The sequence below is a fragment of the Strix uralensis genome, chromosome 1 (assembly GCF_047716275.1).
Source record: "Strix uralensis isolate ZFMK-TIS-50842 chromosome 1, bStrUra1, whole genome shotgun sequence".
NCBI lineage: Eukaryota > Metazoa > Chordata > Aves > Strigiformes > Strigidae > Strix > Strix uralensis.
The window spans coordinates 43,253,923-43,278,694 of NC_133972.1; the positions used below are offsets into that span (position 1 = coordinate 43,253,923).

Sequence of the window (24,772 nt, forward strand, 5' to 3'; positions counted from 1 at the left end):
CTGCCAGGGGGGCTCCTGCCCGGCCGTGGGGCTCCCCGGGCCGGGGCCGGGCCGGGCCGGGCCGGGCCAGCTCAGCGTGCGCGGACAGGGCCCGGCCGGCAGGGTGGGGCGGGGCGGGGCAGCGCATGATGAAACTTCGCGGCGGGTTTCAACAGCCGCAGGGGGCGGGGGCGGGGCCAGCACCGGCGGGAGCCGCCTTCTTCATCCCCCGCCGCGGCGAGGACGGCGGCTTACCCTGCGCCGGCACCGGGTAAGCCACTGGCTTATGGGCCGCGCCGGGCTGGGTCGCGGGCCGAGCGTGGCCACGCCGGGCGGCCTTTGGGGGCGGCCGCAGTACCCGGCCTTTCGCCGACGCCCCCGCCCCACCGCCGTGCGGCCCCTCCGCGCCTTGCCCCGGCTTGTGAGTGAGGGGCCAGCGGGCCCGGGGTGCGCGGCAGCCGCCGGAGGGAGGGGCGGCCCTGCGGAGGGGCTGGGGGGCAGCGGGCGTGCGCGGAGGGAACGTGCCCCGGCCCGGGTGCCTGCGGCCGGCTGTTAGAAGAGCGGCGGAGAGCGGGGGGCGCCCGGAAGCCGCCGCAGCGGGTGGGAGAGCCCAGCGCCATGTGCTGAGGCTGCGCTCCCCAGCGCCATCGCTCGGCCGGCTGAGAGGGGCGTGGCGGGAGCGCCCTCGGCGCCGGGCCGTGCTCCCCTCGGCGGGCAGCTGGCAGCCCCGCTGTCCCCGGAGCGGTGGGCTTGGTGGCTCCCTGAGCCCCCTAACGGCGGCCTGGGGCTGAGGCTGAGGTCCCCAGCGCCATCACTTGACCTGTAGGTCTCCAGCCTCATCCCACCTCTGCCATTAGAGAGCCATGTTCAACCGCCCCAGGGACACAGGGGCTGCCAAAGGCGTGCCAAGGGGAGCACGGCACCGCACCAAGTGCACCCTCCACACCTTTCTCATCTGGGCCACCCGTGGTGCTGGGCAAGTCCAGTCTAAACCTTCCCTCATTCAGTTTGAAATCGTTGCCCCTTGTCCTGTCACTACAAGCCTTGGTAAAAAGCCTCTCCCTGTCTTTCTTACAAGCCCCCTTTATATACTGAAAGGACTGTTAACGTTTCTGCTGAGATGATGCAACTTCAGCAGATCATATCCAGTGCCCAGTAATTATTTTTTCTTTTTATGCTCTATATAAAAATCATAGACAACCTTGGTGTACCTAAAGGTAAACTGAAGCCTAACTTCTTGCTGGCCAAAGGTTGCTTATCATATTCTGGGCAAACTGGGTTTTACCTCTTGTTAGTAAAGTCAGCTATTCTCTTGATCAGTCCTCTTGACAGTTAAGCATTTAATAGCCTATGTTTGTTATCTGTGTTTTCTGGGTGTCAGTTCTTGTTTATAATGTTCATGTCTTTATTGAACAGCTTCTCCACTTTCAGGCAGATCAACAGCCTCACAATGTGTGGTATCTGGGCCCTGTTTGGGAGTGATGAGTGCCTTTCTGTCCAGTGTTTAAGTGCCATGAAGATAGCACACAGAGGTCCTGATGCATTTCGTTTTGAGAATGTCAATGGATTCACCAACTGCTGTTTTGGCTTCCACCGCCTTGCGGTTGTTGATCAGTTATATGGTATGCAGCCTATCCGGGTGAAGAAATTCCCGTATCTGTGGCTGTGTTACAATGGAGAAATCTACAATTTCAAACAGGTAGGTGTTGGGTCATACAGCATCTTCCTTTTTTTTTTTTTTTTAATTTCAAAACTAGTGGATATTCAGAAAGTTAAAACATGGTGGACTAGAACATAGAAAAAATTTAAAAAGTTATCAGATGACTAGTATTTAAAAGGAAGTAAATTATCTCGCTGAGCTGTGAATCTGTGGTGGCTTAGTAACATACTTAGTCTTTAATACTGAAAAATCACTTTTTAATTGACGAGAAGAGCAATAAGTATTTGTATCTTTAGGTTTGATCAATTTAAAATAAAGATGCATTCTTCCTAACCTTTTGGGGAGGGAAATTTCGAGCCTCGTTCTCCCCTTCTCTTTATAATGAAAGTGCTCTTAGGCTGTCTTGCTCTTCAGTTATTTTGGGTCATTCTCCAAGCTGTTAGGTATTGCGTTTTTATTTCCACATATCAATCTAGATGGGCTATGTCACTTATAATACATTAATATATAGCATTCATGCTTATGTATTTATGTAAAAGCAACAAGCACTAGGGAGATGTTTACAGTATGCCAGCAAAGTCCTTAGGTATCTGCAGTTGAAGGCTTTGTCGGGTTGGTGAGAGCTGCCTAAGTCTCTTGGGCACAAAACAAGCAGCAACTCTGTTGCTAAAGTGTCTGAATGTCACTGATGGGTGTGATAATGCTGCTGAACATCATCTGTGTGCCTCGGTCCCTGTGCTGAGATGTCCATGCTGTCTATGTTACTTGTAAAGGGAGGTGATTCAGATCATCCAAATTTGGCATATAAAGCAGCTTACAGTTGTGACTTTCTGAATCATGCTGAAACTGAATGCTTAAAATGAATCATAAACTGAGCGTGATAGTATCAAAAAGATATGAATAATCTGAGATGTCTTAGTACTTCTGACATCACATTTTTGAAGTCAAAGTCAGGCTGCTGTCACTGATGTCAGTGACATCAGTAAAGTCATTGGGAATTTGACTAAATAGGCAAGAGATTTCCCCCCCCTCCAATCTCCAAGTATCTGGTTGTTTGAAAGGTGAAATGTACTGCAGAGCAAAGTATATGTGAAACGTATTGTACCAACAGTCTGTAATACTTGCTGTGTTTTGCATTGTGGTTTTTCTGCTGTTGAAAGCAGTAAGAATTACTCTCAATCATGCTACACACACAATCCGGAGGGGACTTTAATTATGGAAAACTTGCATTGCCATCTGCAGGAATTTGATTGTTCTCATTACATTATGTACCCTCTTTATGAAGAGATTTTTCTTTCAGGCTTGTGGCTGAAACCTACCTAGAAAAGCATCAGTGGTGAAATAGGCATCTTGTTTAGGGCAATGAGTTAATTATTTTAATATTGACTCCATTTGATCCAAGGCTTTGCTCCATAAATAACAATTAAAACCAAAGAACTTAAGTTAAAATGCTAAAGCATTGGTGTTGTGAGGTTTCTTGGCTTGTTAGTGTTTTATCGAAACCCCCCTTTTAAAGCTCTTTCAATATCTACCAGACAGTTGGAAAGAGTAGCACCACAAGAACATGAAGAATATTTAGTCTGACAACTAATTTCTTCCACCCCCACTCCATCTGCACAGGCAGAGTGAAAAGGTTAGTTTGAGGAATGGGGGAAGATCAAGCAGAAGGAAATTCTCTGTGTATAAAAAAAAACCACTGAGGAATTGCAGTGACTGCAGAAGTAAACCAGTTTATTTCTGAAGTACTTTGCAGAGATGTTACCAGTGTCCATGTGTTTTGGGGCAGGGGGAGCTTATGTAAATGTCACTATTATCTGATGAAAAAGTGGCACTGAGTGATTTGAGACTACAATAAATGATGTCTTTGTTTCTGGTACTGTTTTGAGTTGGCTTTTTAGAAGCAGTGGCTGCCTGCTTCTCCCATTTGTCTGTGGGAGATGGGAAGGCTAGTGCTTCTGAAGACCAGGGTCGTGGGTCTGCAGTTTGACATCCTCAGATGGAGAAGTATCCCTGAAAACTTGCCATAATGTGAATTGCGTAAAACTGCAGAGTCAATCTACATGTCTGATTCTGGATAATATTTTGAACCCAAAAGTATAATTTTCTCCTTTGGTGGAAATACTTATATAACTTTTGAACTGTGATTTTTTTAAAAAAAAAGTTTTCTTACTAAACAATTACATGAATGGTGGTGTGGTTTTTTTCATTAATAAGCAGTCAATGTTTGCAAGTGCTTATTCATGTTTTTCTTTTTTTTTTTTTTTCCTTAGTTGCAGAAGCAGTTTGGATTTGAATATCAAACGCTAGTGGATGGTGAGGTTATCCTTCATCTTTACAACAGAGGAGGAATAGAACAAACAGCATCCATGCTAGATGGTGTATTTGCTTTCATCCTTCTGGACACTGCAAACAGAAAAGTGTTTCTGGCGAGAGATACCTATGGAGTCAGACCACTGTTTAAGGTGCTGACTGATGATGGATTTTTAGGTGTCTGTTCTGAGGCAAAAGGTAAAACCAGTTGTGTTTAGTGCCTAAATAATCTTAGGTATTGTTGTTGGAGACAAACTTCTTTGTCAGGCTTTTCTTCTAAGTGTGAAGAGAAAGTGAACTGTAAGTTCAGTAATAAATTAACTATATTTAGTAGTATAAGAACTACACATCATTAAAACAAAAACTACTGAGAGTAAACCCCTAAGGTGTTTAATTGTCCTTAATATCTGTAAAACACCGTGGTTATTTAATTTCATAATTCATTTTGTTCTGGAGCCATAGCAGTATTGAGCCCAAGATGTTTTATGTTACCCCAAAGTTAAATGAAGTCTATAGAGTTAGGCTAGATTTGTGCTACAATAAATGATACTAGAATTTGTTTCTAGTGTTCTATGGTGAACTGTGAAATAGTGCCACAAGAGTTGCTAATCTGTAAAAGCCAAGAATTTTAAAACCATACTGAAATTTCCTGCAGCATTGGGTAAGCATCTAGTGACGCTTATTTTATTTGATGACAATTTTTTCCTCTGAGATGACACGTCCGCTGCTTTTTATTTTTTTTTCGTTAAGTAATTATCTCTAGTCTTGACACTTGCATAAACAAATCCAAACAGTGCCAAAAGGGATTTTATTGCCTAAAATGCACTTTGGCTAAAATTGATTTTCACAATTACTTGTGTCTCTCCCATTTACTGTATATCAGTTTTATTAGCAGACTCCATATAGGTTGACTCCTCTATTAGTACTACGTACTAGTACCAAGCTGTACCATCCCTGCTTCTTGGGAAGGAAGAAGGGAAGTGAATATTGTAGGGACTGTGTCCTATAACCATCACAGAGAATTACTGGTCCCTGTCCAAAAGCAATTCACTGTCTCTTGTGGAGTTCCTTAGGGGGCATCCAGGCGACCAGCAGGTGCAAAACATCCTCTTTCACAAGAGGAGTGGAAATGAGGTTTGGCTTCAAGTCTGATTCTTGGCATTCATTTGCAGTGGTGTAGATCAGTCTGGAACTGAGTTACAAAATCACTAGATGTCAATTAAGCAATCACTTCAGTGATGTAGTTTTATTGCAAACCCCTTATTAGCTTGACTACACTTAATTTTAAACACAAAATCAGTTACTAATTGTAATCTCAATTTTCATAAGCATATTACACCTTGACCTGGACATCATGTAGTCAGTTAGAAAAGTGCTCTTCATAATGCTCACAGGGATAAATTGCTACTTACCAATTAGTAAAACTTGCTGGCTTCCTTTCTCTGCTATCTGCCTCAGTTTGAGATGGCTCATATCTGTGTGTACAACGTGCAGGAAGCAGAATCATGCTCTAGACAGACCAGACTCCAACTCAAAATGATACTTTTTATACCAAATTTAGGATCTGGAGAAAATATTTGTATCTAGTTTTAGTACAGAGGCTGTTAAGTGAGGTATACTTCCTGGGTCAAAAACTCTGACTTTTTTTTTTTTCCCCCCCATTTATTCTGTAGGACTTATCAACTTAAAGCATTCAACATCCTTATGTCCGAAAGTGGAACCGTTTCTCCCAGGTCATTATGAAGTGTTGGATTTAAAGCCCTCTGGCAAAGTTGCATCAGTGGAATTAGTAAAATTTCATAGTTATAAAGATGAACCACTCCATGTTGCATGTGATACGGTGGAAACTCTGCCTTCAGGTAGTACAGCAAAGCATTTGCTACTTCTTCCGATTAAAAAGTGAAAAAATTACAATCTTTGAATATAAAATTTACATTGATTGGTTTTAAAAAGTACCATTTAAAAAAAAAAACCAAACTGGAAGAACCTTTATAGTGTAGGGACTTAAGAATTGTTCTTGTAGGCAGTTATGTACAAAGATGAACTTGCATGCCCTCGTTATCAAAGGACATTCAGACAAATATCTTAGTTTCCTAACAGCATAATCCAGCAAAGTCTAAGTAACTCTTCCTGGGTTGGTTTTTTTTTCCTCCTCTTTTCTGGACAGGCTTTGATCTTGAAACAGTGAAAAGCAACATCCGTATTCTGTTTGAAAATGCTGTTAGAAAACGCTTGATGGCTCACAGGAGGATTGGTTGTCTTCTGTCAGGTAAGTAGCAAGAATCATAGTGATTCTGTATCTTCTCTCTCACCCATCCTCTACTACTTAGAGGAAAGCATACTGCCTGTTCTGTGATGTACCTGAAGTGATCTGCATCTTAATTTGCTTTTTACAACAGACAACAGAAAACGTGTTAGTTTGTGATAAAGTTTTCCAGTTTACAATTATCTTGAAAGTCTTAGGTTTTTAAAGTTTACTCTGGACCAGGATGTTGGCTTGTGGGGACACTCACCATTTTTAACTAAGAGGAAAGAAATATTCTGATTGAAAAATCACCCAATATATTCTTAATTATGCTTAGGCTTGGTGTCTAAAAAGAAAATGTAATTATTACATTGACTTTGCACAGATTGAGCATAGAAAAAAAGCCTTGGCATGTTTCAGATAGCAGGAGGAAGTGAAGTTCTTACTTGTCACCTTCTTTGCTTTAGCCTCCATCCTAGACTGCCTTTGATTTACCAAATTACAGGGGACCGTCTGGACCAAAATGATTTGCTACACTCTTTTTTCAGATGAGGTAGTTGTTTGTGGTACAGGAAGTTGTTCGCTGACGTAGCTGATCAGTGTTGTGATCTGGCGGTTCAGTGTTACAAAGGTACTTCACAGAGGTGAGGCTTTGTAGCCATGGGACTGGCATCTTATTTACTGTGTTTCTGTAGCACTTTGTACTTGTGGGTAGAGTTCTGATGTGCTGTTCATGCATTCACTGAACATTGGTAATTACAGTCATTTATCATGAACCCTATTAAATGTGCGTTTGAATGAGAGAGAACTGAGTAGGAGATACTGTTGAACCATTTCGTTACTGTGGCATCATAAAAAGTAGGAGGGAGGTAAATGAAACAGGGAGATACACAGAATTGGAAGATCCCAGCCTCAGTAAAAAGCCTGTTCAAACCTCAAATTTCAGCTATCAAATTAGAAGGCAGTAAGCAGCTCCTCGGATGTGCATGCAGAATGTATTAGCAAAACTAAGCGCTCATGCTGGTATAACACTGGAGTATCTCAATGCTTCACAATTTTGAGTATGCTTGGAGCATCACGGTTGGAGAAGTGCTTTTGTTTTCAATCACGGATGGAGTTCTGCAACTTCACAGTGATCTTGATTCACTCAGATTTTGATTTCCCTCATTTCCGCATTGAGCACTCAGTTTGATTTCTGTGCTCACCTTTTCTCAGACTCTGCGTGTAGTTTCTACAGAAGGAGGTTTTTTTATTTTACAAGGTAGCATACCCACAAAGGAGATCAGGGTGGGAACGGATGCTAATGCACTTGGCTGGAAAACCACGTGCAGACTGTAGGAAACAGAGGATTTTGCCTCATGCTTGTCAGAACTGCAGGGAAGTGTGGGAGAACAGGTACTGTGTTTTGCTCAGTACTTCAAAGGGGAGCAGCAAGTAGAACTAGTCAAGGACTAGCAGAACTAGCTCATGAGAATAAGAAGGTGGAGCCTTAGAGAACATCTAGGCAGCTTGTGCATCTCTTGGTTTTATTTTTTGTTTGTTTTCCAAACTGTTCAAATCCTTCCACTGTCATCCTCCGAGAAAGAGGAGGAGGAAAAAAAAAGAATGTCACTAGTGAACCTTTCCACTTTGAAGTGATGTTTCAAAAATTAATTCTGCTCAAAATGTGTGAAACACTTTTGAAAAATGATTGGGAAAGTGGAATCCTTACACTAAATGTCCTGTTCTTTTACTTAATTTTTTTTAATTCAAACAAAGCAAAAAAATTTTACATATCTCTGTCAAAAAGTATCAAATGTGTAGGTAAGAAAAGGATAGAGAGCAGTTTTGAAATGGAGCATAAATCCCATTATAGCAGAGTTGAGAAGGGGCATGTTCTGTAGTAGTACAATAATACTTTGTGTATCTTAAGGAAGGATTTCCACTAATGCTTCTGACACCAAACGTACTAACAACTGTTACTGAAGATGTTCCACTAAAGTTGCCCAATTCTCTTGTTAAGCAGAGGTAATTGTGCACTTGTACAAGAAGTACCTTGCATTCACATGGCTTAAAAATTAAGCCCGCTCATGAGACTCCATTATCTAGATTCAGTGTCCTTAAGGGGAAAGAAAAAAACAAGTCAAACACCTAACTGAATAATTCGGTTTGTTGGCAGGGGGCTTAGATTCCAGCTTGGTTGCAGCTGTTCTTCTGAAACTGATGAAAGAAATCAACATCAATTATCCATTACAAACCTTTGCAATTGGAATGGAAAACAGTCCCGACTTACTGGCTGCCAGAAAGGTATAGTTAAGTATTGCTTTCAGTTTGTTCTGAGCTGCTGAATGTTAAACAGGGTATATTAATGGTGCTAACTTCATGGTATGGTATTAATAGTAACACTGAATATTCATGTATTGCTATGATGTAAATCAGTTTGCAGTAAATAATTTAGTACAACGTTTGGTGCTTAGTTAAATCTTATGAAAGAGATAATTGAGCCTTACCAGCTTTCTCTTGCATTTGGAAGACTTTCATGACAGACTCCCATTGCATCGCTATGGAAAGGATGGTGCTTGGGAGTTGTCTCAGTTCTGCCTTTGGGTTCTAGGGTAAATCTCCATGCTATGGTTCCTATGCCATGGTATTTGTATAAATGTTAAATATTGTAAGTTAGTTGTCAGTTTACTGAATTAATAGCCTTGTACTAACTCTTTGGCATCTGGGTACCTTTAGGTATCCAGGCTGTCATGGCTTTTGAGCTGCTTTTTCATGTCGGGGCAAATATCTGGAGTATTTGGAGCCTTTAGAGATTCCGCTATGCTTTTTCCCCTCTGGTGAATGTACCACTGCAAGTCAGAGGGGCTGCTACAGTACCATCTTTTCTTGGCCTAATGTCATATTCATATAATTCTCACTGTGGCAGAAGGGAGCTGGTGCTTTCACTCAGTGTGTCTGTGTGTGTGTGTTTTAAACGCAATGTATGTTTAAAAAGTGTTTTAATTGAAAAGCAATACGTTATTGTGACTCTTTACAAACAGGTGGCAGCACATATAGGCAGTGAACATCATGAAGTAATATTTAATTCTGAAGAGGGAATTCAGGCCATAGAGGAGGTTATCTTCTCCTTAGAAACCTATGATATAACAACAATAAGAGCTTCAATTGGTAAGATTTTTTTTAATAGCAATCTTCGGTTTATATTGCCCAAATAACATTTTATGCAAAATCATGTAGTCATCTACTAGATCCTTTAGCTGTCACAAAATGTGGGAACTGGGACTTCCCGGTTCTGTTCCCCAGTGTTGTCTGTGATACCACGCTGAGGCAAAAACAGTTATTAGTTTCAAAGTCCCCGACTGTACAAAACAGTTGTCAAGAGCTGTTTCTGAAGCTTTGGGATGAAAAACAGAAGTTACATGAAGAAGAAATGTTAAGACCTACAGGTCTAGCTTTTTTGCTCTGATAAGTATGAGCCTTGGAGGAAGGGGGAAAATTTTGCAGGTTATCCTAGGTACTGAATGTTATGATAGCAAAACAATTATGGTTACCCTTTCCTTGCATAATTTTCATACTACAGTGAAGTATTTCTTGTCACCCTCTAGTAACGTGCACTCAAGTCAAGTAGACTTCTTATAATGTATGTTTGATTCTGAGAAATGAAGTCAGTCACCAGCAGCTTCTTACAAAAGGTTGCCAACCTGATAAGAATGAAAAACCCTAATCCAATGTGACCTTCTGTGTAATGCCATCTACAACATTTAACCCAGTTAATCTTATGTCAGCCTAAAACATTGTAAAGTTAGTAAGCCAAATAGGCAACACAGTTTTGAAAACCCAGTCCCTGCGTGGCGTTTTGTACATGAAGATAGGACTTTGCAATGTGAAATATTTAAAGTGTTTCTTTAAAAAATTAAAGCCAACTTTTCATCTGACATCTTTCTTTCTCATACTAAGCAGCAATCAGAAATAATGGGCTAGATCCTTTTCATTAGATCTCTAATACTTTTGTTATAAAAGCATATTGTTTGGAAAGATGCCTTGAGGGAAAGGCATAATTCTGATTAACAAATAATTCTTTAAAAAAAAAAAAGCCAATTGAAAAAAGGTCTTCATCCAGTTCAACCCGTGGTGGCAGAGAGTGAAACAAAAAGCTAGAAGGTCTGTTCAGGACTGTGCTGGAATTAATCATGGGCTTAATTTCAAACTGAGTCAGAACAACTCCTATGTATTCCCATGGGAATCATTCAGCATTCCCAGGATCAGGCAGACACATCTTTCTGATATATTGAGGGCTAAGTGTAAGTACACAGTCTAGATGTATTTGCAGCAATTAGTGTGGCTGTTGATGGTTTTGAATAACAATGAGATGTTATTTTAACATATTGCAGTTGTCTGCTACAGAAGGAAGTAGTGTAGGCAAGAAACTTCTAAAATGCTAAATTAAAACTGTACTAGTTATATGTAGCATCATATACGTAGCTGTATTTTAATAACTGTACTTTTTTTTAAGGTATGTATCTTGTCTCTAAATACATACGGAAGAAAACGGACAGTGTGGTAATTTTTTCAGGAGAAGGATCAGATGAGCTGACACAAGGATATATATATTTCCATAAGGTAGATATGTTCCCTGTACAAAAAGCCCTTGAACTGCTTGTTCTCCCCTTCAACAGAAAATCTCTGAGACTTCAAGGTGTGATGTTTGAGAGTTGTCACAGCTGTGTATTTGTTGAGACTTGCTCCCGAGGTGGCATAAAATCCAACGGGTTTAATTATCACCTAAAAAATAACATTTTTTTTAAACTTCAGGAATTCCTGAGACTGTTTTTTCTTGTATGTAGTCTTTGCTAGTTCTGAGATCACTCAGTGATCACTACAATTCAAACACAGGACAGAAAGTAATGGTTCCCTCGGTGCACCTGTATTATGTCTGTGTGCTACATGCATGTGTCTGGTTACAGGCGCCATCTCCCGAAGAAGCTGCAGAAGAGAGCGAGAGGCTTCTGAAGGAGCTCTACCTGTTTGATGTACTTCGTGCAGACAGAACTACTGCAGCACATGGGTAAAACATAGTCTCTTGGATGCTGAGGATTTGTGATTTAAAAGTCTAAGAAGATCTTAAAAGTTCTGTTGCTGTTGAGGAAATGACAACAGTTAAATGTTGACTTGTTACTGTTTGAATTATTAAGTGATTCAGAATCTTGTGATGCAGGATAATCCCATTCTTACTATCTGGGTCTAAACTACTCTTAAGATGATCATCAGTCTTCAGAGTAGTAGTATGGGGTTCACTCCATACTCTGCTTGAGCTCTGTACCTTAACATAGCTTGAGACACCACCTACTTTGGCAGAACAGGCATTGCTAACGTTCCAGGTATGCACAGGCACTCAGGGTTCCTGTGCTCCGAATGGGGGGGAAGCATGGCATGAGGGCGAGCAGTCTACAGGGCAGGCTTCAGAGTAATCATCCATCACATTTCTGTTCTACACACTACTAGGCAAACTTGCTATTACGATGGTTATGGACAATGTTTTACCACAGAAATTTTTAGCGGATGAGTAAAGACAATGGATTTGAGTGCTGTTTCTGAACAGTAAGAGGAGGAATGAAACTGTGAATCTAATTGCATCTGCTTAGAGTAGCTCTTGATTCTGAAGCAAAAGACTGCTGGGGATTCGTATGCCAAGATGAAATTGAAGTTCTAGCCTGAAGGAATTTGAGCAATAGCAAACCACACTGCAAAGTTTAATCTGGTCTTCTGTGACTATAGGGCCAACTGTGTTGCTGACTGATGCAGGAAATGTCTTTTGTCTGGGATTGTACTGGTCTTTATAGAAGCAGCAAATTAGAAATATAAATATGCAGAGTTAAGGAGGGAAGGCAAAGTTGTGTTTGACTTCGGGTTTTTTTTGAGGTTTAGACAAAGAGGAATCTTGAATGTGATAATCAGCATGTGTATGAAGAATTTAAAAAAACATACTGAAAGAGAAAAGTATGTGCATTGGGTCAGCTGACTGTAATAAAGAGATGTTAGGATACAATCTGTGTGACTGATACCTTAAAGAATCACCAAATTGTACACTGCAGAAAATAGAATTATTTTACTGAAGAAACACATTAATTAAAAGGAGAATATTGTTGGGAGGCTGGCTATAGATGAGAAAAAGATGGTACCTTTGGCAAAGCAAACAACTTACCTATTGGGAAACTTGCGTTGTATATTGATCCTGCCACAAAATGACTTGCCCAGTTTTTTATAACTTTCTTATGTTTCTCTTTCCGATACAAAAGATGGACAGGGTGCAGGAGGCCTGCCATTTGCCTTGTAATTTGTTCTGTGCTGAAAAGTTGGCCACATATTCAAGACTGACTGCTCCTCTTTGGAGAGTTGCCATTTGTTGAAGAGAAGCTGGGGTCAGCTTTGTGACACTGCTAGAAAACTGAATTCAAGATGTTCAGATTTGTGGAGAAAAAGGAAAGGAATTAAGAGGAGAGAGGAAATGATGAAAGCTGTTTCTTGGACTTGTTTGTTTAGTTGTTTCTTGAAAACAGAAACAAATGTGGGGTTTGGACATGACAGCAGAAATTCATGCTTGGTTCTGTGACTTGGTGCTTCTCTGGGGGCAACAAGATTTTTTTTCAATGTGTTTTTGCTTACGTGGAGCCAAGGCTGTTGCAAATCTTGCAGGACTGTGGTCTTTAAATTCATTGTAATAGAAGCTGTCCAGCAGATGGCATCGTACATCATCAAAATCTTTATTTAATCTGTGCAGACCATATCCTTAACTTCCCGAATTGATGAATTAAATGCAGATAGTCATGAATATGCAGGTGAATATTCTGCTTTTATTTCTTCTAAGTAAAAGCAGAAAACCTTGTGTTTATGTGAAAGACAGGGACAGCTTAACTGTTACGGAATTTGTAAGTAGATGACTTGTTGGATTAATTCAATATCTTTTCTATTTATTTCCCCTGTTTAGTCTTGAATTGAGAGTGCCATTTTTGGATCATCGGTTTACTTCTTATTATTTATCTCTACCAGCAGAACTGCGAATCCCAAAGGTATGTAAAACTAGGGTTGGAACCAAGTGTAAGCTTACAGATTCACTGATACATGATCTAAGCATAACAAAATTGCTCAATTTAGTGGTGAAGTTCTCTACCCAAAGTTAAGCATGCTCTTAAATATTTTGCTGGATTGTTGGACTGCTGGGAACCCTTTTCTGACCAGACCTTCTGAAACAAAATGATTTCTTAAGTGTGTAAAGCCAGATCTTTGTACTGTAGTTCCTGAGACTCATGGCATTGTTTTTCTGCAAACAGAATGGAATTGAAAAATACCTTTTAAGACAGTCCTTTGAAGATTCCAACTTGCTTCCCAAAGAAATACTCTGGAGACCCAAAGAAGCTTTCAGTGATGGTATAGCATCAGTAAAGAAATCCTGGTTTTCTATTCTTCAGGACTATATTGATCAGCAGGTGCAATACCTATTTATTTGTTTGTTTGTTTGTCTTTCACATTTAGGTGTATTAGATGTGGCTGCCAAGGGGAGGCAGCTCACATGCTTAGTTGGGAGAATAAATCTGGGTATGACAGTAAGTTGAGCTTCATGGTGGAGGAGCAAGATAAACTTTAATCAACAGCCTTCTAGCTATCTGAGTTTGTTTAAAGGCATTTGAAATCCTAGATACAAAGAAATGCTAGAGCCTGACAGAAATGACTGTGTAGGGAAATGAACATCATTTCAGTATCTGGATTGCAAATTAGATTGTGTGTCGGCAAACACAATTTCTAGGTTACACGCAAAGCAGCTGCTTTAGCTGAAGGCACATGCGTGAACTTACTTTGCAGCTGAGTAACAGCATAATGACTTTATAATGTCCTTTCTTGTTTATGTCATTCATTTTTCCCAGCCATGCCTAGCTATGCTCTTTTACTTTTTAAAGCCTCTTTTGCATTGCTAACCAATGAAGACTTACAGCATTTTGGCTTTGGATGAAGGATAATCATCTCTGGTGTACAGAAGTAGTTTAATCACTGAGAGGAAGGAATAACACCCAATTTACACCAGAGCTCTGTTATACAGAAATATGTGTAGTCGAGCCTGTGGACGGGTGCTTGTCCTACCACCAACTACTTGTTTCCCATTTTCTTTCTCTGTATCTACAGGCAAGAAAATAGTTGGGTCAGGCAACAGTGTTGTGCTGCCTTTACTGAGCCTGTATTTGTGTAGTTAGCAGCAAATTTATTTAATGGCTGTGAGGAGTTAGACAGCATGTTGGCAGTGGAAGATCCTTTAGAAATTGCCTCAACTGGTGCAACTATTCATCCTCCCCTCCTTAGCCAACTTAGCAACTGCAGGAGTCTTTGCCTCTGCATCTCAGAGCTTTTGTGGCTAAGAGCTTGATTATACAAGCAGAGTCAACAGCTCTCTGAGTTGGGGGAAAAAAAAAAAAAAACAAACAAAAAACCAAAAACAACCCAAGCCAAACAGGAAGCCACTTACATGGCAAAAAGACTGCTTTAAGTTGTTCCGGTTGATTCACAGCAAAGAGAATGATAGGAAAGAAGTTTTTTTGAGCTTACTAACAAAGGTGATTGTAACCCAGAGAAAAATAGGCTTCACACATAATGCAGAGAGAAATATTAACAGCACTGGAAATACACTTATGTATTCATAAAGATCAAGGGAACCTATGCCCAAATTTCACCTGTCAGAAACCTCTGCTTCTAGAATAGACTGGGGTTTTTTTTAAACCTATGGGCATTCAGTGGTTGGTGAATCCTTGTATGTCTTTAACTTTCAGCAAATTTATTTGTAAATGTTAAATGTATTTGCAGCTTAACTTGAGGCTTGCTTGTGTCTATAGGTTGATGACCTTCTGCTGGAAAAGGCAGCGGAGAAATATCCTTTCAATCCTCCTAAAACAAAAGAAAGTTACTACTACCGCCAGATCTTTGAAAAGCACTACTCAGGACAAAGCAACTGGCTGCCCCACTACTGGATGCCAAGATGGGTTAAAGCTACTGATCCTTCTGCTCGCACGTTGAAACATTACAAGTCGGCTACCCAAGAATAGGCTGTCGAAATAATTCCCCAAATAGAAGTGCTGCAAGCAATTTGCATGCACTGTCCTTTAAAAACAAACAAATTATGCAAACCTAAAGCTTAAATGGTCTTTAAGATGCATTTTGACAATGCAATTGGGAATAAGAGCTTTCTGTGGTTAGTGTACTATTAAAAGTTCACCCTGCTGTACCAAAACTTTGTGATTCATGGGAAAATACTTCATGGACAAGGAGCTACCTTATTTGGCAGCTCTGTTCCTTATGTGACCTCGATTGTATTCATTTGCCTTGCAGTCATTTAATGTATTTTAATGTGAGCTCTGTTTTGAGGACTTGAATAAGGCTAAGTGATGCAAAGTGCTGCAGGCCCCCTGAGCAAAGGGGAAGTTGACCCTACCGATTTAGAGATTTGTGTTCCAGGCTGTGGGATTTGGATGGTCTGTGTACATTTTGCTATTCTGAATGTCTTTCTAAGCATTCCTGAGAACCTTGGTCTAGTTTTCAAAAGGTATTTAGATATTCATAGCTATGCAGAGATGCTTCCTAGAGTTTATAATAGTGGTGGTGCTGGGTGTTACTTAACTAAATGAATGGGAATCTGATTCGTTACTGTAAAGCCACCAGTTGGCTGGTTTGAATCTTGTAAATATACCAGCAGTCTAAAGATATTGTGACTGTTACCAAAGAGCAGAAAGACAAGAGAAGCCGAGTTATGTCTTTGTTTCTAATTTGAGGGCTTCAATTTTAAAATGTATTTATTAGTCTTGAAAATAGAGTGTTAACTGGGTGACTTGTATCAGTCTGATGGAAGTTGCATGGCTTAAGTAAGGATTTTAAGAAATTTTTCCCTGATTGCAAGAGTCTTTCCAACCTGTATGATGAAAAGGTAGATCGTGTTGCTGCTCAACTGCATGTGACCAACTGTGTGGTGAACCAACTCTGCTGACCATAGACTTTAGTCACACAAAGCATCACTGAAGACAAGGGGATCAGACACCTTGCTTGGAAAAATGGAAGAAAAAACTTCTTCAGAAACCGCAAGAACTTCTAATACCCTACTGAAAAACACATGACTTTTTTACCCAGGACAACTTTTTATTAACTACTTAGGTGTGGGGGCTGCTTTTTTAAAGGTAACTTAAACATAAGGGTGGTCAAGAAACATAGGTGTGTGCTGCAGATTGACTTGATCAGCATTATGCTCTTTATGAAGACAGGAGTTGTTTATTGTCCCTCTTGACTAGGAGACCAAAGCTCATTGTTATTTAAAAGATAAAATATAAGCAATTCCTATTTAAAATCTTCATAAAATGACTGATTGTCTGTTTATTACTCCCCCTTCATCCTGTGTTTGATCTGTTCCAGAAACCTTACTGAGACCTCTAGGTGGTATTATGAACCCCATGAATTGTCCAGCTGTGGCCAGTAGTAGCCATATTGTGACATAAACTTGCACATACTAGTTATTTATAAATATATGATGAGTAAGGTAATATGTTCCTGCAGCCTTATTTAGCTAAAGGCCGTATGCTTGTCTTTTTGGATTTCTTTGAAGCAGTAAAGCATATTTTGACTTTGGAGAGAAATATAGAGTATGCTGATTAGGTACTGATGTGTAAAGATAAGATTTACTATTCACTGTAAACTTCTCAAGGCTGAGCTGATAAGAAAATAGCATTTGCCCGAAGTAAAAATAGGTTCAACACAATTTGTGGTAGTTACTCAAATGCACTTTCTGCTGCAACATTGTTGAGTATTCAAGGAAATCCACTTTAACTTTTTAAATTCTTAATACGTTGGGTATTTCCGTAGTAAGGCAAGATCCTAGGCTAGTGATCCTAATTATTTTACCTTTTTACTCATGTGTAGAGGAAAAACACAGTATTTGCTGCCTTATTCTTGTTAAATGCTAGGAGTCTCAGGAGTGAAAACCTGTTCATTCCTTCTCCATGTATAGACTTGAATTCTACAGCCTTTTTGGTTTCTGTGACACTGTACTTTTCTTTCCTTAAGACAACAGCTACTCTGGATCATCTGCTAGCTGCAGACTTGTTTGTAGTTTGTCACAGGAGGGAATGGGATGCAGGTCCAGTGCACAGTGCTGTCTTGTCCAGTTTTACTTTTTATCTATCTTACTGCTGTGATTGCTTTCTTTCTCCATTTCTTTTGGAGAAAATTAAGCTGGACTCTTGTGACAGCTTGAGTAAGTTGATTTGAGTAGTGTGTCACAGGTGGGGATGGGGAATTAAAATCAGTGTCCACCTGGGAGGGAGGAGATGGGTAACTCCTTGGCTTGCAGGACTGCTTAGGGCTGGGCAAGAACCCTAGAGGTTCTCCCCAAGTGGATAAAATAGTGTGGGTTGTTGGGGTTTTTTTATTTGACTTTTTTGCTTTGGAATGATTAAATTATTAAATAATGTTTTTACTGCACTCTCTCCCTCTTTTGAGGAAGGAGAAATAGTGTATCTTCCAAAGAGGGCGCTGCAGTGTATGGGACCTACCAGTTGCTTAAGGTTGCACAGTGACCCCACGCCATTCATCTTTTAAATAAAGCCTATCTGCTATTTTTAACCTCCAGTTAATTGGCTTGTGTGGAGCTTCACTGACTGTGTCCACATCCAAGTGTCCCTGACAGTGGCTCTCTAGAGAAGCTCTCCAGTACAAACCAGCATGTAAGAGCCAGGAAACACTTGACAGGGCTTTGGGGACCTTTGGTCCACTGGGCAGAGAGTTCTATGTGGGATGGTTTGAAATGTAAAATATTTGAAACTGTGTTTAAAATCAGTCAAGTGTAAAAGCAGCTTATTTTACTTAATATGAAGAGTCTCTTTGTGAAAGACCTTTGGTGTGGGAATGTCACTTGATAAACATCTACAAGGTTATGCATATTTAACAGTCTTCACCAAGAATAAAAAAAAGCTTCTGGAAAACGAAGTTGCAGGAACCAGTGTTTGCTTTGTTGTGAAAGCTAATTCCTTGATGAGTGTTATAATTTTATTCAGATTCAGAGTTAATATTACTCAAGGTTGTTGAGTTTCTCCACTCAGAACTGAGGCAAAATATGGTAAACTCTGGTTCAAAGTAAAATATCCAAAAATTGCACTGAGACTCTGGAGGCATGGACTTAGCTTTTTGTTCTGACACAGACCTAATGTCTCATTGCCATTAGATAAGAGAGAGAGAAGTTGTCTAAGGAGGATTTAATACAAGGTAAGCCTGTGTTTGAGCTGGCTGTTGAACAGTCTCCCCAAGGGAGAGTGGGGCTGGAGTGTGGGAGATGCTCTTTATTTCTGTAGAGAGGTAAGCTGTGTGTTCCTCAGTGACTTTCCTAGGGATAGCCAAAGCACGTAAATCACCTGCACCATGCCTGTCGTGGTTCCTCATTTTGGAATTTCAGGGCCTATTGTTTTTTCTTTACATATGAGATATACTTACGTATCTACATAGACATTGTAGTTGACATGAAGACTGCGATTAGGAAAGTCTTAGTTTTGAACGAGACTGCCTCTGGGTACAGGTAGTGCAAAAATATTTAATTTAAACTTAATAATTTAAATTAGTAAGTTTATTTCTATTTACAAAGCTTGAGGAAGGAGAGAAGGTACTGAGGAGGACGAAGCAGAGGTGGTTTATGCTGCTGTAGTATCTTGCAAGGGGTAGTTGCTCAGGGAGGTAATAGATAAAGAGGGTTTGTGCACCCCTGCTTTCCAAGATCTGTTCGTGGTATTTCACCCACCCCTCTCTGTAGTGCCACTTTCAATCTTTTAGTTGCCTGGAACCTCTTCCAATAAGAGGAAGAGTTCTGCGTCATATGTTCAGGTTTGGATCTTTCAAATGTGTATGAGCTACAACAGAAGGTGTCGACAGTAGCCAAGAGCCCACGCAATGTTCGTGTTTGTCCCACGCCAGCGGGTCGGGGCTGGCTCGGCTCTGCAGCCTCTCAGCTTTGCCCCTTGCGCTGTGTCTGAGGAAGCCAAGGGGCAAGCACGTTTCCTCCAGCAGGCCAAAAAGAGTATGTCAAAGTTGGAATTCGAATCGAGAGGTTGCTTCAAGGGATGATTTTTTTAATTTTTTTTTTTCCTAGCCGGCAGATGGCACCCGCTGTTAGCGTGTCCATGCATGCGAGCTCTTTACCCCTGGGGAAGACTGCTCTCCATCCTGCTCTCCCTGTGCTTGTCAGTGGGATTTGTGCGTGAGCTTCGTGGAAGAGAATGTAATAAATACTAGATTAGAATAGGGGTAAAGCCAAGCAGAAAAGAAAAATGTTGTTAAATTATCTTGCTCACAAGATACTGTGCAGAGCTTCTCATGCTGGTGCTGCAGGTGAGAATGCAGCTAAGAGTTGAATACATTAGTATTGAAGGCATTCAATATTTAATTCAAATATAATTAAAAGCCATTTATGATATTAAAAATTAGAAATGTGAGTTAGAACAGGTATACAATGCTAATTCTAGGGAAGATGGAAGATAATACAGGGCTAGGGAATGAGGAATGTTAATTTTAACTCAAGTTGTTAGGGTTTTTTTTCCTATTTTTGTCATGACGAGCATGTGGATCGCAGGATTTCAGATAGCCATACAGAGAACACTATAAATCATACTAGGAAGTTTTACAAATGCACATCAGAAAGGCTTAGGGCCGTACCTCTGCTTTTTCTCTCAAAAGAATTTAAATATATATATATATATACATGCATTATAAAATGCAGTATGTCATATAAATTTGGAAATCTTTCCTATTTGTGTAAATAGTCAATCCAGTTGTTTCTGTGTGATGTTGAACAGCAGCAGACTGCATATACAAGAGCATCTGGACTCTGACCCCATCAGGAAACAACATCCCCCCGTGACCATCGGTGGTATAATGGCAATGTATCGCTGGCTGTCTGATTTGATAAACACAACATTTCACCTGCTCCAGGCTCACTCCAGAGAGAGGTCTTCTGCCTTGTTTCTGTTTTTGTTTTTTGTGGTACAGGATGCTTAATTGAAGAATTTTCACTAAGGAGAAGATAGAGTAATTGGGTCTAAAATAGTTCTTTAGAGAATTATAATTCCAGGTACATAAAATTATTGAAACTGACCTCAATTCCTACACCATAATCATCTGGCAGAGGCCAAGAGGAGAGTCAGAATGATTTGGTTGCAAAAGCAAGCCTCCATTTCTGCTACTATTGAGGATAGAGGTAGTTGTCTATATTAATAAACTGTATTACTTAACATCTCTCACCACTGCTCTTGAGGACTGCTCTTAACACCTGGGGCAAAATGTATATTAATACAAATTACTTCTGATTAAAACCATTATTTTAGCAAAAAAAGGAAGAGGGTGGTATGGTAGAAAGGAATGTTCCCTTTTTAAATATTTAAATACTCATTATACCAAACTGATACAAATTACTGGGTGACTGACAACTTGCTAATAATAGCTTAAAAATGCAAATAGAGTTGTTATCCAAATTGACACTAACTGGAACTCCTTTGGCAGCCTGGGAGGGCAGGGCAGGAAGGTTTGATAGTTTCCTCAAGCTGAAATCGGCTTGGCAAGAAAGCATGTGCTGTGGATAAACAGGTTGCTATCTGTGGACATCAGAATTCTTTATATTTCAAGAATATGTTCTGAAGTGCTGACTTCTGCCCATGTGTGACTCTGGTGAGGTTTGCTGGTGCCCTGGGCTGGTCCCGCTCATGCCTGCACAGCACAGGATTTGCTTGGGTTGAGTTGGCACCATGGGAATCCAAACTGCAAATGCTTAGGTCTCACGAAAGAGCTATGATATCTCTTGTGAATTGTAAAAATTCACTGCCTTAAAATTCACTGAGTTATAAAAATTTTCACTGCTGGTAGCCCTGCACTGCACAGTGACTCTGCACAGAGCAGGTGTCTGGAAATTTTTAGCTTTATGGACCCTAAGTCGCTATGAATTTTTCATGCAGAAGCTGGTGTAGGAGATGGCAGAGGCGTCCATCAGAGGGTTGCTGTCCCTTGGCAACACTCTCACTGCGTAGCAGAGAGGTCCATAAATCAGGTGTCATCGGTTACTTTCAAAACAAGAGCGACAGCCTCCCAGGTTAAGGTGAGACAGCTGTTGTGACACCCCTGCCATGCTCTCCTGTATGACAGGCTGTTATATCTCTGTTAATAACTCTCTTGCTGAGATTTTTGTTTTCTTAGCAATCAGGAGCTTTTGCTGTCTGTGGTTCTCCACCCTGGAAAATCCTTCTTGCCTCCTCTACAGAAAAAGTATCAGTATCGGCAGGGTTAGGAATCATACTGAGGTCAAGGATATGACCATCGTGGGGCATGTGTACCCTCAAACTCCCTATCTAGACTCGCATAGTTCTCAGCTGTGTCTGTCATCATGTCATACAGCCTGTTCCCCATCCCTGCCACCATGCTCCAGTGTGGTGTAGGAAGAAACCTGGTGTGACAGCCTGCTCTTTGCAGTAGATAATTTATTCATGGAAAAGATGCTTTAACAACTGAAAGGCCAGTAAGAATGGGGATATGTGTACATGTACAGTGATGACAGCTCTGTTTTCTGAAATAACATATTTTATGTCATATTGTGAGGCACAGTTAAATGCCACTCCCAGCACATCCTTTGAGCCATCTTCAGATTTCTAAGAAGATAGAAAACTTGAGATTGACCCCTCACTACAATGAAAACTTCCTTAGTGAGCAGGAGGAAGCACTTAAGCATCTCTGCCCCCTCCAGTACAGGCATTTCCCACTCTCAGAAGGATGCTGTGAAGGTAAGCTGAGGAATGACCAGGAGGGTTCAGAGTTTCTTCATTTCTGACTGCATGGGGTCTTCTTTGCACTCTCCAGAGCATGCAGGCCTAGAGGGTTTCATCTACCACTCACTTAGCAAGGCTTCCTACGTGGTTGCTTTTGTTTTGGTCAATTTTTGTGGCAGATCTCCCAACTACTGATGAAATAACCTCATCTTGGAATTTTGAGTGGGAAAGTGGACTTTCTTCTCCCCTGCAGGAAAAAAGCAAGGGGATCTGGGGGCTTCAACATCATCATTTAGGGATGAGATGGGCTTCCCATCTCTCTTGAGTGTCACTCTACAGCTGACCATGTAAATTGAGTGAGCCCGTACTTTACTGTATGTCAGAAGGTGCTACTCAATATCTGTGTCCCTGTTGAATGGTATTTGATGCCCAGTTGCATCTGGGTGTCACCAAACATGCCACTGTGTCAGTGCCTGTGGGAACCCAGCCAGGGCTTCCACCTCAGGATTTGGCTGGACCAGGGAAGTCAAGGGAAAAAACGCTGCTACGGTGTTTATCAGGTGAGTGAGGGCTTGTAGGTCCCAGTTTTGGGGAAAGAAGAAGACGACGACTGGTTGGAGTATAGGTTGGGAGTGTGCAGTTATGAGGTGGGTATCATGAGAGCAAAAGTCTGGATGCTTTTTGGATGGATGTGAGGTGAGGGAGGGGGTGGAGCCATACCTGTTCTCCCAGAAGCCTACAGCCTTGCACAGGCATGTCACTACTTGTGATGGTACCTAAGCAAATTAATTCGGGATCCCCTCTGGTAGCATATATCATCTTCAAAGGAATGGGGCCTTTCCAAAACTTGGGGTCAAGGACAACTTGTTAATCTTGCTCCCTGCCCATGCCCCCTGCCCCCCAGCTTTTATTTAAATACACATCCTTTATCTCCAAGGAGGTTTGTAGACAAACTTGCCTTTTTCTCTGAGCTATAAAAACACAAACCAAAATCAGCTGTGCTACAGGCTGGGTGAATAGTAGAAAAGTGCTTTGCAATATCTATCTGTATTAGGCCATCTTCCTTTAAGTGAAATGTCTTTTAAAAACAAGCTGTGGAGTGCAGGACTAAGAAATGCTGTGATGTTCTTTGGGAGATTGAAAGTCTCAGCTCTGCTGAGCGGGTGACACATCTAGGAGAACAATGCCTTGGGGGCTCAGGATGCAAACAGATCCCATGGCTGGTGTGCCTTCACTGCTTCTGTAACACATCACTGAGTCAAGCCAATTTTTGCTTGAGGAGTTGAGTGGAGCTAAGGGTCTAGAGATGCACATTAGCAGACTGACAGCACCGCTCGTCTCCTCGACTACAGCACCATGTGTTCCAGAGGGATGTGGCTCAGTAAGAGGTGAACCCCCGTGGGCCCAAAGTGCCTTTGGAAGTAACACAGAAAAGACAAGTCATCTTACTCTTACCAGTGATGGGATCTGACCTACCTGTCCCACGCTCTGGTCTGCTGACACATCCCTGAAGAAGACACACTTTGTGTACCCTGAGCTTGCAGTCCCCACGGATACTGCGGCTCATGCCTAAACTGGACTTCATGTGGCTGGCACTGGTTTGTCATGCAAACTGTGGGATATGTATTTCAGCTACTAGCCGATGTGTAGACCTTTTAGGTGGGACCTTCCTGCTCCTTTCCTCCTCCTTGCCAGCACTTTTGCAAAGCCCTTCAGGGGGCAGATCTCTCTGATGGAGACAAAACTCCCAGTACGGCATACTGGGAGCTGCTGGAGCCCTCACCCTACAGTTGCACCATTTGGCTTTCCTATTGCCCTGTTAATTTCACAGAGACTTTTTATAATAATAACATCAAGTTTGTGCAGAACTGGAATGGCAGAAAACGGCTTTGCTTTTTTAGTCGCTTCCTTGGTATCCCCATGTGCTGGAGTTTGGGTCGGGGGACAGTGGCAGCTGAGTACGTAGCTCATGATGCTCTGTATCTCTGGATCTTGAGCATTTCTGGTGCTCAAGTTTGGAAGGACTTTTTCATGTCTCTCTTTATTCTGCAGCCCCAGGAAAAAAAATGTAATAATACCTAAATAGGAGCAGAGGAACTTCTCTCTCATGAAAAGACAGAGATGGGATGCTCCTTCCAGGGGCATGACCACCAGGCTGGGGGCAGCAAGGTAGCTCTGAGACCTTTCAGGCTTGAGCCTTTGTGAATGCCAGGTTTGACTACACTTATTGAAAGATATTTTTTAATTATTATTAAAGCCCAACTAGTGTAATTTAAAGAATGTGTTATAACTTTTTGGCAAATCAAGTTAAAAGTTACCAGAAAGCAATAGCTGGGTGGACAATGCACTTGCTTGGTATTTTTATGCTTATTTCAGAAGCACATAGGGTCAATTTAGAGGAATTTTAACTATGCAAGGAGTGTCCCAGAATTTTGTACGCTTAGTCTGGTAGAGAAATTAATTTATTTTTTCCTTAAGTGTGCTCATGGTCTTAGGGCTCAAATTAGCCACATGCTGATGAGATCCAGGCAAGGGTTTCTGTTGGTCAAACTGTCTGTTCTAGCACAGCATTGCCAGACTTGTTCTGTGACATGAAACTGTTTTCTAGAAAAATCATTTCAGTCAAAAGAAAACTAAATCCCTTAGTTTTGCCATGATCTACAGTAAAACATTCCTGTTTCATTTTTGGAAAGGCATCTGCCTTGAAATTATACCCAAGTCTAGTGAAAGAAGAATGGAAGTAAGAAGTAGGTCCCTTGAATGCTTCATTGAGACAGC

At 41.2% G+C, this 24,772-nt stretch overlaps 1 protein-coding gene across 2 annotated transcripts; it reads left to right on the forward strand.

Annotated features, from left to right (window-relative positions):
* Positions 1-192: 192 nt before the first annotated feature.
* Positions 193-18,175, forward strand: ASNS (asparagine synthetase (glutamine-hydrolyzing)). 2 transcript variants are annotated; one of them, XM_074863920.1, is made up of 12 exons: positions 193-250; positions 1,396-1,678; positions 3,910-4,147; positions 5,623-5,808; positions 6,117-6,218; positions 8,353-8,480; positions 9,218-9,344; positions 10,690-10,796; positions 11,141-11,241; positions 13,162-13,243; positions 13,505-13,660; positions 15,053-18,175. In XM_074863920.1, the coding sequence occupies exons 2-12, from the start codon at positions 1,430-1,432 to the stop codon at positions 15,260-15,262; spliced, it is 1,686 nt and encodes a 561-aa protein (XP_074720021.1). In that variant the 5' UTR covers positions 193-250; positions 1,396-1,429; the 3' UTR covers positions 15,263-18,175. The 2 variants fall into 2 exon arrangements, with proteins under 2 accessions (XP_074720021.1, XP_074720030.1); XM_074863929.1 differs by having other exon boundaries at positions 199-250; positions 1,411-1,678.
* The last annotated feature ends 6,597 nt before the right edge of the window (positions 18,176-24,772 follow it).